The 15,075-nt window shown below is 58.1% G+C and overlaps 4 protein-coding genes across 4 annotated transcripts; 1 reads left to right on the forward strand and 3 right to left on the reverse strand.

Moving 5' to 3' along the window:
* Positions 1-195: 195 nt before the first annotated feature.
* IUM83_05746 (hsp70-like protein) lies at positions 196-1,086 on the forward strand (the record flags this gene model as incomplete). Its single annotated transcript, XM_067929902.1, has 1 exon — positions 196-1,086. One exon carries the CDS (start codon positions 196-198, stop codon positions 1,084-1,086), a length of 891 nt encoding a protein of 296 aa, XP_067798200.1.
* Positions 1,087-1,373: 287 nt separating this feature from the next.
* IUM83_05747 (Syntaxin 6) lies at positions 1,374-2,767 on the reverse strand (the record flags this gene model as incomplete). The annotated part of the gene is made up of 9 exons (XM_067929903.1): positions 1,374-1,450; positions 1,524-1,615; positions 1,700-1,806; positions 1,892-1,987; positions 2,081-2,152; positions 2,238-2,282; positions 2,361-2,464; positions 2,531-2,640; positions 2,706-2,767. 9 exons carry the CDS (start codon positions 2,765-2,767, stop codon positions 1,374-1,376), a joined length of 765 nt encoding a protein of 254 aa, XP_067798201.1.
* A 663-nt stretch (positions 2,768-3,430) lies between these two features.
* On the reverse strand, positions 3,431-5,383 carry IUM83_05748 (heat shock 70 kDa protein; the record flags this gene model as incomplete). The annotated part of the gene is made up of 1 exon (XM_067929904.1): positions 3,431-5,383. One exon carries the CDS (start codon positions 5,381-5,383, stop codon positions 3,431-3,433), a length of 1,953 nt encoding a protein of 650 aa, XP_067798342.1.
* Positions 5,384-11,446: 6,063 nt separating this feature from the next.
* IUM83_05749 (heat shock 70 kDa protein) lies at positions 11,447-13,399 on the reverse strand (the record flags this gene model as incomplete). The annotated part of the gene is made up of 1 exon (XM_067929905.1): positions 11,447-13,399. One exon carries the CDS (start codon positions 13,397-13,399, stop codon positions 11,447-11,449), a length of 1,953 nt encoding a protein of 650 aa, XP_067798343.1.
* Positions 13,400-15,075: the final 1,676 nt, after the last annotated feature.

Here is a 15,075-nt window from a genome sequence, read left to right on the forward strand (position 1 = left end):
CCGTTATCACTGGTCGTGCCGCGACCCGTCCGTTGGCTAGTATGGGGCTTTGTATGGGACCCATAGCCGGGCCGCCGATTCAGTCTGTACCAACACCAACCACTCGAAAACCAGACTCAGATCGCAACGAACCAACGACCAGCAACGCGATCGCACGGCGCCTCCCGGCCATTAGCCAAACGAGTCCCGCGCAACATGGTGGACGAGGACGCGGCGCGCTCGCTGGAGCAGGAGGCCATCGCGCTCGTGAGCCTCAGCAACCCCAAGCAGTTCTGCGCGCAGCAGCAACAGGGCGGAGGCGAGCAGCAGCAGGAGCAGCAGGTGGCGCTGGAGCTGTTCGTGGACGCTCGAGCCTCGGACGCCACGTCGGCGGCCGTCAAGCTGGAGGCTGAGGCGTCTGCCTCCGCCGCCGAGCAGCAGCAGCAGCAGCAGCAGCAGGACGACGCGTCCGCCGAGCTGCTGGACGGCAACATCTCCATGAAGTCGCTGCTCGTGACGCTCAAGAAGCGCAAGCTGCAGCACCCGCAGGCCTCGGGATCCGATAACGGATCGGAGACCGCCCCCGACGACGCCAAGCTGCCGAGCTTCCGCACCGTCTTCCAGCCGCAGCCGCAGCAGCAGCAGGACGCGGCTGCGGTTGCGGCCGCCACTGATGCGGAGCCCGTGCCGCCCGAGCTCAAGTGCAAGTACCGCACGGGCAAGTGCCACAACGTGCGCGCGCTCAAGTCGTGCGGGGACTACCACAACCTGTGCAACTACCACCGCCTGCGCGCCAACGCCAACCAGCGCAAGCTGGACCGCAAGAAGAAGGAGCAGCGGCTGCAGCAGCAGCAGCTCACGGCCGGCGCGTCCTCGCCGCGGGCGGCCACGCAGCAGCCGATCCCGGCCTCGTCACATGCGGCCGCGGCGGCGCTCGCGTCGCTCGTGGCCGCGCAGCCGCAGCACCACTTCGACGTGCTGCAGCAGCAGAGACCGCTCTTCGCCGCCGGCGTGACCGTGCAGGAGGTGGGCAAGGCCAATAGGAATAGAAGCACCAGCGCCGCCAGCTGCGTGCGCCCCAAGCAGGAAGACGCCTGCAGTTATTAGACTCTCCCCCCATGGAGCAGTAGCGGCATTTTGCGAGCCGAGCCACGCGCTCGGGCACCACCTGCTTCCATAGACACCACATAAACCGATAAACACAGCCCCAAACGACCCCGCGACCGCCACGTTCGGCTCGCGAGTTACCCCCACGCATCTTGAGTGCTACAGTACATGGTTATTGGAGTGGTGGCACGGGCTACCAATTAGTCTAGCGGTGCGAACGTTGGCTCTGACGCGCTTCATATTGAATCACGTTCGGCGATTCGGGGAGACAGGAAAGTAGTACCGCGTTATGTGTATATGACCAGGAAGATCATCACGACCAGCACTGCCACCAGGAACAGAATGAGTCCGAGCTGGCACTTGTCTAGGACACAAGCAAAGGATGAGGGAGTTAGCGCGGTTTGAAGAGAGCAATGGCAGAGTTAATGCTTTCGTACCTTTCGTCTTCAGCAGTTTGCTCAAGCGGCCCATGACAAAGTTCATCCGCTCTTGTGCCTCCTCCACATCGTCTGTCAAGTCATCGAGCATCCTGTCGGTATAAGGCGACAGCGTGGCTTGGTTAGAACAGAGAGATAACCCGCTTCGCATCCCAACTCGATCTGCCGGCACGCACTTGTTCTGCTTGTTGACTTCATTGGAAATCTCCACCGTCACTCCGTGCAAGCGCGTGATATCAGTCTCGAGTCCGGCCAAACTCCTGTCCTGCTCCTGCATAATTTGCTGGTCGAGTTCGCCAACAAATACACCCCAACGACTGCTGTTAACTTACGTATCTCCATTTCCCAAACAGCAACGGCATCTTCACCTGCTGCCGCTGCGTTTCATCCTGCAGGAACCGTTCGTTCCGGTCTTGACCGCCGTTCACTCGGAAAGACGTCGACGACTTTGCTGGTTGCATCAACTACGAAACCCCGCCAGCACAGTCCACATGAGCAACAGCCGCGTGTCAGCTTCTCTCCATTCTCTCGTCTCACTCATGCGGCGACCTCCCCACCTTGCGTTCTTCCTTGCGGATCCGAGCCTTGACCGCATCCGTCGAAATCTCTGCCGAAACCGCTTGCAGCTCCTGCAGGTCGTCGCCAAACACACCAGCAGCCAGTTAGTTGCCACCTTGTCCCCCTCAAAGCACCGCTTCCTCCACGCGCTCCCACCTTCCTAGTGGTCGCGACGAAAGCTTTCCGACTGGCGATCTCCGCCTGCCACCAGCCAGTGCACAACACACCGTGAGCACCCGCCCAACCTGCTCTACTGCCAATGAGAACTCTCTCCAGTACCGCGTCGATGTGCTCAAACTTGGCTCGGTTGGCCTCCACCATGACGATGGTCTCCTCCAGGAACTTGACCGACTTGTCCGCCGCGGCCACGGCGCCCTCGATCTCTGCGCAATGGCCACCGTCAGTACTGGGAGGCAGATAAAAACCGGTGCAATCATTGCAGCACGCACGGTGCGTCAGCGCCGGCAGCTCCTTGGCGGCGGGCGAGTCCTTGGCCTCCAGCACGGCGCGCCACTTGGCGTGCTTCTGGTTCACGGCCGACACTTTGCTCTCCAGCTCACTGGGCACGCACAAGGAGAAGAGGCGTCAGCTTGGCGTAGGCGGGCAGAGCGCGGGAGAACGCACTCCTTGAACACGTAGAACGGGTCGCCGCTGGCCGCCGCCATGGACGACTCCTTCTTGATCATCGCGGATGGAGCTCTTCCCGTCCTCTGGGATCTGCGGGGTGCGGTGCCCTTTTGACTGGCAGTAGATCGTACTTAAGAGGGGAAATCAGATGAAAAATAAAATAAACGCGATGGATTTTTCACGCGATCTCCAAAAAACAGTTTTGGGGGAGTTTTAGGCGGAACCTAATAAGTAACAAGGCAACCGCGAATACTTACATGATGAGCTATAACAAACCATGTAAGTCACCTAACTTGCTAATCAGAATTTATGAGGTAAGAGTCTGGGGCAGGCATGAAAACATGGGTCTGGGCGACAGATTACAATTAACCGCAGAGTTTCGTCGTATCTGAATCCAATCGGGTTAATTGACACAATGTTATGGATGGTCACGAGTACAAGACAGCCTGGAGGATTGAAGTGTGGGGATGGCACAACGAAAAGTAATATGGTTTTACGGATACACTGAAGAAGGGATCGATCGATTGTTGAAGTGAAATAGCTAGTCGTTGGCCCAATACCAAACCATAGCATACTTTTGCGGAGCAAACCTTGGTGAACCAATAACTCAGCGAAAAGCAAATAAATTTATGCCAGGCAAAGCTATCCAACTACCATTTTACGTGCAAAATGCATCATGCTCGCCGTCAGCTCAGCTCGACGTAGTGCACTAATCTACTCACTTAGTCGACCTCCTCGATCTTCGGGCCCTGGTCCGCGCTGCCCGTCGACGAGGCAGCCGCGGCAGTACCGGAGCCAGGCATACCCGATTCGGCGCCACCGGAAGCGGCGTACACCTTCTGCAGCACCGGGTTGGCCACGGCCTCGAGCTCGTTCTGCTTGGACTCGTACTCCTCCTTCTCCGACGACTGGTGCGCGTCCAGCCACTGAATCGTCTCCGTCACCTTGTCGTCCACCACCTTCTTGTCGGCCACCGGGATCTTCTCCTTCAGCTTCTCGTCGTTCAGGCTGTTGCGCAGACTGTAGGCGTAGTTCTCCAGCGCGTTCTTGGCCTCAATGCGCACCTTGTTGGCCTCGTCCTCCGACTTGTACTTCTCGGCCTCCGCCACCATGCGGTCGATCTCGGCCTGAGAGAGGCGGCCCTTGTCGTTCGTGATCGTGATCTTGTTCTCCTTTCCCGTCGACTTCTCCACGGCCGACACGTTCAGGATGCCGTTCGCGTCAATGTCGAAGGTCACGTCGATCTGCGGCACGCCGCGAGGCATGGGCGGGATGCCGTCCAGGTTGAACTTGCCCAGTAGGTTGTTGTCACGGGTCATGGAGCGCTCGCCCTCGAACACCTGGATGAGCACACCAGGCTGGTTGTCGGCGTACGTGGAGAACGTCTGCGACTTCTTGGTCGGCACCGTCGTGTTACGGGCGATCAGAGTGGTCATGACACCACCGGCCGTCTCCAGACCCAGCGACAGAGGCGTCACGTCCAGCAGCAGCAAGTCCTGCAGCTTGTCCGACGAGTCGTTGCCGCTCAGGATGGCCGCCTGCACCGTGGCGCCGTACGCGACGGCCTCGTCCGGGTTGATCGACTTGTTGGGCTCCTTGCCGTTGAAGAAGTCCGACAGCAGCTGCTGCACCTTGGGGATACGCGTCGATCCGCCCACGAGCACCACCTCATGCACCTGACTCTTGGATAGCTTGGCGTCACGCAGCACCTTCTCCACAGGCTCCATGGTCTTGCGGAAGTAATCTCCGCACAGATCCTCGAACCGCGCGCGCGTGATGGTCGAGTTGAAGTCCACGCCGTCGTACAGCGAGTCGATCTCGATGTACGCCTGTGCTGACGACGACAGCGTACGCTTGGCGCGCTCGCACGCCGTGCGCAGCCGCCGCAGCGCGCGCTGGTTCTGCGTCAGATCCTTGCGGTGCTTACGCTTGAACTCCTGCACAAAGTACTCGACCAGGCGGTTGTCGAAGTCCTCGCCGCCCAAATGCGTGTCGCCGGCGGTGGCCTTCACCTCGAAGATGCCCTCCTCGATGCTCAAGAGCGACACATCGAAGGTGCCTCCGCCCAGGTCAAAGATCAGCACGTTGCGCTCGCCGCCCTTCTTGTCCAGGCCGTAGGCGATGGCAGCGGCCGTGGGTTCGTTGATGATACGCAGGACGTTCAGACCGGCAATGGCGCCGGCGTCCTTGGTCGCCTGACGCTGCGAGTCGTTGAAGTAGGCGGGTACCGTGATCACGGCGTTCTTGACCTCCTTGCCGATGAAAGCCTCGGCCACCTCGCGCATCTTGATCAGCACCATGGACGAGATCTCCTCGGGCTGGAACGTCTTGGTCTCGCCCTTGAACTGCACCGTGATCTGCGGCTTGTCACCGGGACCCGACGTCAGCTTGAACGGCCAGTGCTTGATGTCGGCCTGCACCACCGGATCGGAGAACTTGCGGCCGATGAGGCGCTTGGCGTCGAACACCGTGTTGTGTGCATTCATGGCCACCTGGTTCTTGGCGGCGTCGCCGATCAGGCGTTCCGAGTCCGTGAAGGCCACGTACGACGGGGTGGTGCGGTTGCCCTGGTCGTTGGCGATGATCTCCACGCGATCGTTCTGCCAGACACCAACGCACGAGTAGGTCGTGCCGAGGTCGATGCCGACGGAGTATCCGGACGTCGTTTGAGCCATCTTGCCTTGATGTGTTGCTGGTCTTGTAGACTTGATCTCTCGCTCACGGACTTTGCTCCGAAGCTAGTTGTTGTTGTTGTTGTTGTTGAAGAGGTTGCTGTCGTTGAAGACTTGCTCTCGACAAAGCAAATTCAAAAGTGAGCTGGCTGGCGTACATGTTACAGTATCTGTGACGCGCGCATCCCTGAGCAAGTCACTGACATCCGTCCTGTCTCACCTTCGAGATGATTCGAGAACAGAATAATACCGGTACCCGACAGCGGTAAGACAGCTCGATGGGTTTTTCTAAGCCGTGGTCACATTTCTAGATGAGACAGGAAGGCTAGAAAAGTAATTATTATCCGTGTTTGACCGGTTTGGCTTGCTTTTCAAAATATGTGAACCGATCCACACCCACCAGAAGTACCGGGATCATTCCCGTCGTGTGCGGGACTTTCCACAGAGGCCGGAGATAGGCAATACTGTATCTTGGGCGAGTGGTCCGCCCTGCCAACCCGCACCCCGGTGTAGGATAGTTGGGTGGGCCGGAGGCCCCGAGCGCCGAAAATGCCCCATAGTGTAATGAAGGGTATCGAAATCCGGTTCCGAAATGGGTCGGATAGCCACAGGCATCCCCACCAGAGCAAGCCTCATGCCAGGTGTGTGGGTTCCGGTGGCTTAAATCTCTATGAAGGTAACTCGACTGCTTAAAACACTTTGCAGTTACCCGATGCCCGATTCATCGGAAGCCATGCCAGCCTCGCAGAACTCACTTGTCAATGTCCCAACACCTGCGTACATATTCAAATCAAGTTTTGCTAGAGGTGCAGTCGAACAGCTTATCTAGAGTCTCCGAATATCATGGCGTTGCCATTTGACAAAGGCGTGCTTCACCCAAAGAAGCTCTGACATCTAAAAATATCTTTCCGGCTTTTGATCATATCCCAACTTTGCCTTCAACCAGATGCATTGGAGGTTTCGCCCGTCCTGCATCTTTTGAATAGGTGACCAGCCCGCTATCCCTACTCCAAACCCGATGAAACGATATTTTCAAACTAACATTCATACCGCTCGATTGAGGATCCATCTCGGATAGCCTTCAGCAGCGAGAGTATCCATGGTACAATGCTGAACATCCGTCACGCAGCGTTCTCACACGGCAGTCCAATCGACGAAACATCAGTTGGAGTTAGTAGGGTTTGATCTTATCCCATATTGCCATGACATACTTCGGTGACTAGCCATCAGTTTTGGTCAACATAAATCGAGTCTCAACGTTGTCGTCAGCGCTGGTCCATCCGGTATACGTAGCCTCGAACCTTACCAGTATAAGCACCGGAGGGTCTTTCATAGTGGGTGAGAGTCGTTCTTCTGGTTGAGAAGGTGACGAGCGGCTGTGCTGTATGAGTGCGGTGGACACTTGACAGTCTTCATCCCGCTCACTTTCATTTTTCCGCGGTCTCTGGTACAGCGGCTCTCAACGTCTAGTCCAAGTTCAAGTCCACGTTCAGTCTCAGTGTTTTTGTCAAGCATGAACCTCACCAAGATCATCGCTCACCTTGCAATCATTGCCGCTGTTATGGGATCGCTCGCCGAAGCTGGCAACATTAACCAGCATGCCTCGCAATCCGGCGTCTCCACCGACGACGCTTTCACCAAGTCGGATAGCGCAACCCCGGTTCCTGCGACCCCGGTCGTCACTCCTGTCCCGACGACTGCTGGTCCCATCGCGCCCGACGCACACTCGGCAACACCGTTTGCAACTCCTGCGCCTGAGGCTGCAACACCAGCTCCGACCCCGTGTCTCACTTCCACTCCGGCGACGAACTCAGCCGAAACAGCGGCGACACCGTGCCCCACAAAGTCATCCGAAAAGAAATCTGAAAAAAACGGCACCCCTAGTGGCACCGCAGAAACTAACTCCATCTATGCACCAGCCCCAGCTACTAAGAGTGATCACGCGGAAGAACGCACCACGACCGGTGACGAAGTATCTGCAACCGCAGCCACGTCGGGAGGAGCCCATGGAGAAACTAGTAGCGTCGGTGCAAGCGCTGGAGTCGGCGGTGGAGTGAACGGCGGAGCTAACGGTGGAGTAGGCGCCGGTGCCGGTGTCGGTGGCGGAGCCACTGGCGGTGTTGGCGCTAGCGCTGGCGTCGGCGGTCGTGTCGGCGGCGGAGCCACTGGCGGCGTCGGTGCAAGCGCTGGCGTCGGCGGTGGAGTGACCGGCGGAGCTAACGGTGGAGTAGGCGCCGGTGCCGGTGTCGGAGCCACTGGCGGTGTTGGCGCTAGCGCTGGCGTCGGCGGTGGAGTGAACGGCGGAGCTAACGGTGGAGTAGGCGCCGGTGCCGGTGTCGGAGCCACTGGCGGTGTTGGCGCTAGCGCTGGCGTCGGCGGTCGTGTCGGCGGCGGAGCCACTGGCGGCGTCGGTGCAAGCGCTGGCGTCGGCGGTGGAGTGACCGGCGGAGCTAACGGTGGAGTAGGCGCCGGTGCCGGTGTCGGTGGCGGAGCCACTGGCGGTGTTGGCGCTAGCGCTGGCGTCGGCGGTCGTGTCGGCGGCGGAGCCACTGGTGGCGTCGGTGCAAGCGCTGGCGTCGGCGGTGGAGTGAACGGCGGAGCTAACGGTGGAGTAGGCGCCGGTGCCGGTGTCGGTGGCGGAGCCACTGGCGGTGTTGGCGCTAGCGCTGGCGTCGGCGGTCGTGTCGGCGGCGGAGCCACTGGCGGTGTTGGCGCTAGCGCTGGCGTCGGCGGTCGTGTCGGCGGCGGAGCCACTGGCGGCGTCGGTGCAAGCGCTGGCGTCGGCGGTGGAGTGAACGGCGGAGCTAACGGTGGAGTAGGCGCCGGTGCCGGTGTCGGTGGCGGAGCCACTGGCGGTGTTGGCGCTAGTGCTGGCGTCGGCGGTCGTGTCGGCGGCGGAGCCACTGGTGGCGTCGGTGCAAGCGCTGGCGTCGGCGGTGGAGTGAACGGCGGAGCTAACGGTGGAGTAGGCGCCGGTGCCGGTGTCGGTGGCGGAGCCACTGGCGGTGTTGGCGCTAGCGCTGGCGTCGGCGGTCGTGTCGGCGGTCGTGTCGGCGGCGGAGCCATTGGCGGCGTCGGTGCAAGCGCTGGAGTCGGCGGTGGAGTGAACGGCGGAGCTAACGGTGGAGTAGGCGCCGGTGCCGGTGTCGGTGGCGGAGCCACTGGCGGTGTTGGCGCTAGCGCTGGCGTCGGCGGTCGTGTCGGCGGCGGAGCCACTGGTGGCGTCGGTGCAAGCGCTGGCGTCGGCGGTGGAGTGAACGGCGGAGCTAACGGTGGAGTAGGCGCCGGTGCCGGTGTCGGTGGCGGAGCCACTGGCGGCGTCGGTGCAAGCGCTGGCGTCGGCGGTGGAGTGAACGGCGGAGCTAACGGTGGAGTAGGCGCCGGTGCCGGTGTCGGTGGCGGAGCCACTGGCGGTGTTGGCGCTAGCGCTGGCGTCGGCGGTCGTGTCGGCGGCGGAGCCACTGGCGGCGTCGGTGCAAGCGCTGGCGTCGGCGGTGGAGTGAACGGCGGAGCTAACGGTGGAGTAGGCGCCGGTGCCGGTGTCGGTGGCGGAGCCACTGGCGGTGTTGGTGCTAGCGCTGGCGTCGGCGGTCGTGTCGGCGGCGGAGCCACTGGTGGCGTCGGTGCAAGCGCTGGCGTCGGCGGTGGAGTGAACGGCGGAGCTAACGGTGGAGTAGGCGCCGGTGCCGGTGTCGGTGGCGGAGCCACTGGCGGTGTTGGCGCTAGCGCTGGCGTCGGCGGTCGTGTCGGCGGCGGAGCCACTGGTGGCGTCGGTGCAAGCGCTGGCGTCGGCGGTGGAGTGACCGGCGGAGCTAACGGTGGAGTAGGCGCCGGTGCCGGTGTCGGTGGCGGAGCCACTGGCGGTGTTGGCGCTAGCGCTGGCGTCGGCGGTCGTGTCGGCGGCGGAGCCACTGGCGGCGTCGGTGCAAGCGCTGGCGTCGGCGGTGGAGTGACCGGCGGAGCTAACGGTGGAGTAGGCGCCGGTGCCGGTGTCGGTGGCGGAGCCACTGGCGGTGTTGGCGCTAGCGCTGGCGTCGGCGGTCGTGTCGGCGGCGGAGCCACTGGTGGCGTCGGTGCAAGCGCTGGAGTCGGCGGTGGAGTGACCGGCGGAGCTAACGGTGGAGTAGGCGCCGGTGCCGGTGTCGGTGGCGGAGCCACTGGCGGTGTTGGCGCTAGCGCTGGCGTCGGCGGTCGTGTCGGCGGCGGAGCCACTGGCGGCGTCGGTGCAAGCGCTGGCGTCGGCGGTGGAGTGACCGGCGGAGCTAACGGTGGAGTAGGCGCCGGTGCCGGTGTCGGTGGCGGAGCCACTGGCGGTGTTGGTGCTAGCGCTGGCGTCGGCGGTCGTGTCGGCGGCGGAGCCACTGGTGGCGTCGGTGCAAGCGCTGGCGTCGGCGGTGGAGTGAACGGCGGAGCTAACGGTGGAGTAGGCGCCGGTGCTGGAGTTGGTGGTCATGTAGATGGTGGTGCCGCTGGTGGAGTCGGTGCAAGTGTCCATGCTACGCGCTTCCTTCGGAAGTAATTGTGTGGGTGTGTTATTCCCATCGGTAGTTTGTTGTTTTGATATTGATGGTGCTTGAAAAAGAAATACAGTGTTTTGCATCATATATTGTCTGCTCAACGGCGAGGAGAAGGTTTTACATGTCACCTAAGCGATAACTTGTTCTATAAGTTAATTGTGAAACGCAATGGTTGCTCCGAGGCTTATTCACCTAAGTGAGAACTTGTCCTATAAGTTAATTGTGAAACGCAATGGTTGCGTCGATGCCTATTAGTGTCCAGTGCTGGTAGGTAGGTAGGCGACAAATGCCAAGTCTAACTTACCTTAACGTTGCTACGGTCAATGTGGCGGTGCTGCCTGGACCCCACCGCGAGCTGTGGCGATCAGAGCAAATGGTTACAGCGAGTAGACTTCGAGCTGGGAGCGAAAGTTTAGAAAAGTCAAAGGCTGTAAATGTACATGTAGTATTCATATGTTTCTGAGTGTCTGTGAAAGCTAAATCTTATTTTAATGTTCGCCTTGACTCAGTGCTGGGGTAAACAAAAAGTCGTACACAAGTTGGATAACCAGCGCCTGGCCTGGGCAATTCTCTCGGCTTCGAAGGGATGAACACTGGGCGGTGAGACCAGCTACGTCTTTCACGAACTTGGTAAGTCGGCGTGCTACTCGCTCGTTACCCAGGAATCGAAGTAGAAATCCATCGGGATTCACTCCAAACACCAGCAAATCTGCCATCTTCAAACAGAAGTTGCAATGGCGGGTCGGGTGAGCCCACCGTACAAGACTAAACACTTTCTCGTGCAGGTGGGCAAAGTCGTGCAGATCTCTCTTGGCTCGGAATATAGGTCTTGATAAGACTGTCGTGAACGGCGGATCCCTTGCTGTCGGTGCTTCTAACTGTAGAAATTCTCGAGTTGGTGGCAGTGGCAAATTCGCTGCGCTGGGAGGTCGACACCTCGACTGCGTAGCGCGCTTTGTGGCCTCTTTCTGGGGAGTGCGAAACGTGAATAGAGCAAACCTCTTTGAGTTCTTGCAACGCAATACTTGAAGTTGATGCACTGGAGGGTTTCAACACCGCAGATCGCAATGGCTGGAGTATCTGCTTGCCGTGAACTGGCATCATAGCTTATTTCTAGGCGAGTGTGCTCCAATTCACAAATGAGCAGCCAGATATGCTACCACTACGTCCGTCCAGCCGTTAATGAGCGTACATTGTCGGGTTAGGCTGGACGCCCTAGCCATCCAATCGGACAATGTGCCCATGCATACACAGGTAGGCATCCTATCGACCTCGATTGGACGAGTTTTGCGTCGCAGAATCGCACAGTGTTCATGAGTATGCATGCACCTGTGCTCTGCCGTTTTGCACCTACAGAATCGCAATCGACATTGGAGATCTGATCAACATGGATCGCCGTGCCTGTAACTTTGCGGCGAAAACATCGTAGCAATTTCAACGAAAAGCAAATAAATGTATGCCAGGCAAAGCTATCCAACTACCATTTTACGTGCAAAATGCATCATGCTCGCCGTCAGCTCAGCTCGACGTAGTGCACTAATCTACTCACTTAGTCGACCTCCTCGATCTTCGGGCCCTGGTCCGCGCTGCCCGTCGACGAGGCAGCCGCGGCAGTACCGGAGCCAGGCATACCCGATTCGGCGCCACTTGAAGCGGCGTACACCTTCTGCAGCACCGGGTTGGCCACGGCCTCGAGCTCGTTCTGCTTGGACTCGTACTCCTCCTTCTCCGACGACTGGTGCGCGTCCAGCCACTGAATCGTCTCCGTCACCTTGTCGTCCACCACCTTCTTGTTGGCCACCGGGATCTTCTCCTTCAGCTTCTCGTCGTTCAGGCTGTTGCGCAGACTGTAGGCGTAGTTCTCCAGCGCGTTCTTGGCCTCAATGCGCACCTTGTTGGCCTCGTCCTCCGACTTGTACTTCTCGGCCTCCGCCACCATGCGGTCGATCTCGGCCTGAGAGAGGCGGCCCTTGTCGTTCGTGATCGTGATCTTGTTCTCCTTTCCCGTCGACTTCTCCACGGCCGACACGTTCAGGATGCCGTTCGCGTCAATGTCGAAGGTCACGTCGATCTGCGGCACGCCGCGAGGCATGGGCGGGATGCCGTCCAGGTTGAACTTGCCCAGTAGGTTGTTGTCACGGGTCATGGAGCGCTCGCCCTCGAACACCTGGATGAGCACACCAGGCTGGTTGTCGGCGTACGTGGAGAACGTCTGCGACTTCTTGGTCGGCACCGTCGTGTTACGGGCGATCAGAGTGGTCATGACACCACCGGCCGTCTCCAGACCCAGCGACAGAGGCGTCACGTCCAGCAGCAGCAAGTCCTGCAGCTTGTCCGACGAGTCGTTGCCGCTCAGGATGGCCGCCTGCACCGTGGCGCCGTACGCGACGGCCTCGTCCGGGTTGATCGACTTGTTGGGCTCCTTGCCGTTGAAGAAGTCCGACAGCAGCTGCTGCACCTTGGGGATACGCGTCGATCCGCCCACGAGCACCACCTCATGCACCTGACTCTTGGATAGCTTGGCGTCACGCAGCACCTTCTCCACAGGCTCCATGGTCTTGCGGAAGTAATCTCCGCACAGATCCTCGAACCGCGCGCGCGTGATGGTCGAGTTGAAGTCCACGCCGTCGTACAGCGAGTCGATCTCGATGTACGCCTGTGCTGACGACGACAGCGTACGCTTGGCGCGCTCGCACGCCGTGCGCAGCCGCCGCAGCGCGCGCTGGTTCTGCGTCAGATCCTTGCGGTATTTACGCTTGAACTCCTGCACAAAGTACTCGACCAGGCGGTTGTCGAAGTCCTCGCCGCCCAAATGCGTGTCGCCAGCGATGGCCTTCACCTCGAAGATGCCCTCCTCGATGCTCAAGAGCGACACATCGAAGGTGCCTCCGCCCAGGTCAAAGATCAGCACGTTGCGCTCGCCGCCCTTCTTGTCCAGGCCGTAGGCGATGGCAGCGGCCGTGGGTTCGTTGATGATACGCAGGACGTTCAGACCGGCAATGGCGCCGGCGTCCTTGGTCGCCTGACGCTGCGAGTCGTTGAAGTAGGCGGGTACCGTGATCACGGCGTTCTTGACCTCCTTGCCGATGAAAGCCTCGGCCACCTCGCGCATCTTGATCAGCACCATGGACGAGATCTCCTCGGGCTGGAACGTCTTGGTCTCGCCCTTGAACTGCACCGTGATCTGCGGCTTGTCACCGGGACCCGACGTCAGCTTGAACGGCCAATGCTTGATGTCGGCCTGCACCACCGGATCGGAGAACTTGCGGCCGATGAGGCGCTTGGCGTCGAACACCGTGTTGTGTGCATTCATGGCCACCTGGTTCTTGGCGGCGTCGCCGATCAGGCGTTCCGAGTCCGTGAAGGCCACGTACGACGGGGTGGTGCGGTTGCCCTGGTCGTTGGCGATGATCTCCACGCGATCGTTCTGCCAGACACCAACGCACGAGTAGGTCGTGCCGAGGTCGATGCCGACGGAGTATCCGGACGTCGTTTGAGCCATCTTGCCTTGATGTGTTGCTGGTCTTGTAGACTTGATCTCTCGCTCACGGACTTTGCTCCGAAGCTAGTTGTTGTTGCTGTTGTTGAAGAGGTTGCTGTCGTTGAAGACTTGCTCTCGACAAAGCAAATTCAAAAGTGAGCTGGCTGGCGTACATGTTACAGTATCTGTGACGCGCGCATCCCTGAGCAAGTCACTGACATCCGTCCTGTCTCACCTTCGAGATGATTCGAGAACAGAATAATACCGGTACCCGACAGCGGTAAGACAGCTCGATGGGTTTTTCTAAGCCGTGGTCACATTTCTAGATGAGACAGGAAGGCTAGAAAAGTAATTATTATAAGTATTTGTTAGTCAAACTAGTTTGGCAACTGATCCATGAATCTTACTACACACGCTTTGCTAGAAAACAAAACTTATCGATATTTATAGGCACTGTATTAATCCAATTATATTGGCGAAAAGACATATATTATCTGATAGAGACCCTTGTCTTTTTCGACCTATAGCCCACGGCACTAAAGGGTAAGCGCCATATTTATGCCAAGCGGGTAAAACGACTCTACGGGGAGCCCTCCATTTATCAAAACAAGCATTTGACGGTAACACCCAAGTGTTCGAAACAGTGGTTAGGATAGCAATATCAAATCTATAATTAACCTTTTTTTAAAAGTCTTAAAAGACATTTTTGTATGAAGTAACATATTCCGCAAGAGCTTACTTTCCAAACAATGAAAGCATATGCAATATACACGCAATAATACCTTTGAGCATCCAAAAATAAGATTGTAACAAAAATACATAGATAGTTATTGACACTAATTGATACAAATACTGTTTGCAGCATCCAGTATTGGAACTCTGACGTGTATATTCCGTTGCTGTTTTTCAAGAAGAGGTACATTGCAGTCATTTAGTCCAACTACCGACCACAATATACCCGATCCTCTGACGCTAACAGATCATCGGAGAGGTTATTAAGAAGGTCTAATACTCCGCTAGATGCCATAGTATATTTCCCTGTTGATACCGAAGAAGCTGGATGTCGTCGTTCTGTTTTTTTTTGCCATTCGTTACAGTAACACTACCGAACTCACATGATCGGATGCAGATCGCCAGACTCTATACAGTGCGCGTCAAAACTATAGGATCACCCCTGTGCTCCCTCATAACTCAATCAATTTTTATCATTTTGAGGTGGGGGTTCGACAGTAGTTGTGAAAGACGCTGAGAAAGACCTGCTATGCGCTAACACTCGCGTTTTTGCACTTTAACGGGTGGCTCATATACAAGAAATTGGTTGTGCAAGGTCGACACAAATTAGGACCACCCCCATCACAATACAAAATCCAATATTAACCGAAACCCCGTATGACTAGAGATTTGTAGTGGGCATGCCCACATGCATGCCCACTACAAACGCCGGCATGCCCACTACAAATTTCTAGTCATACGGGTTTCGGTTAATATTGGATTTTGTATTGGGATGGGGGTGGTCCTAATTTGTGTCGACCTTGCACAACCAATTTCTTGTATACTTAAAGTGCAAAACCGCGAGTGTTAGCGCATAGCAGGTCTTTCTCAGCGTCTTTCACAACTACTGTCGAACCCCCACCTCAAAATGATAAAAAAATGTAGCTTTCTCCAACCGCACTTCCGTTCCCATTGCACGTCCACCG

Source organism: Phytophthora cinnamomi (genome assembly GCF_018691715.1).
Source record: "Phytophthora cinnamomi strain GKB4 chromosome Unknown Contig10, whole genome shotgun sequence".
NCBI classification, from domain to species: domain Eukaryota; phylum Oomycota; class Peronosporomycetes; order Peronosporales; family Peronosporaceae; genus Phytophthora; species Phytophthora cinnamomi.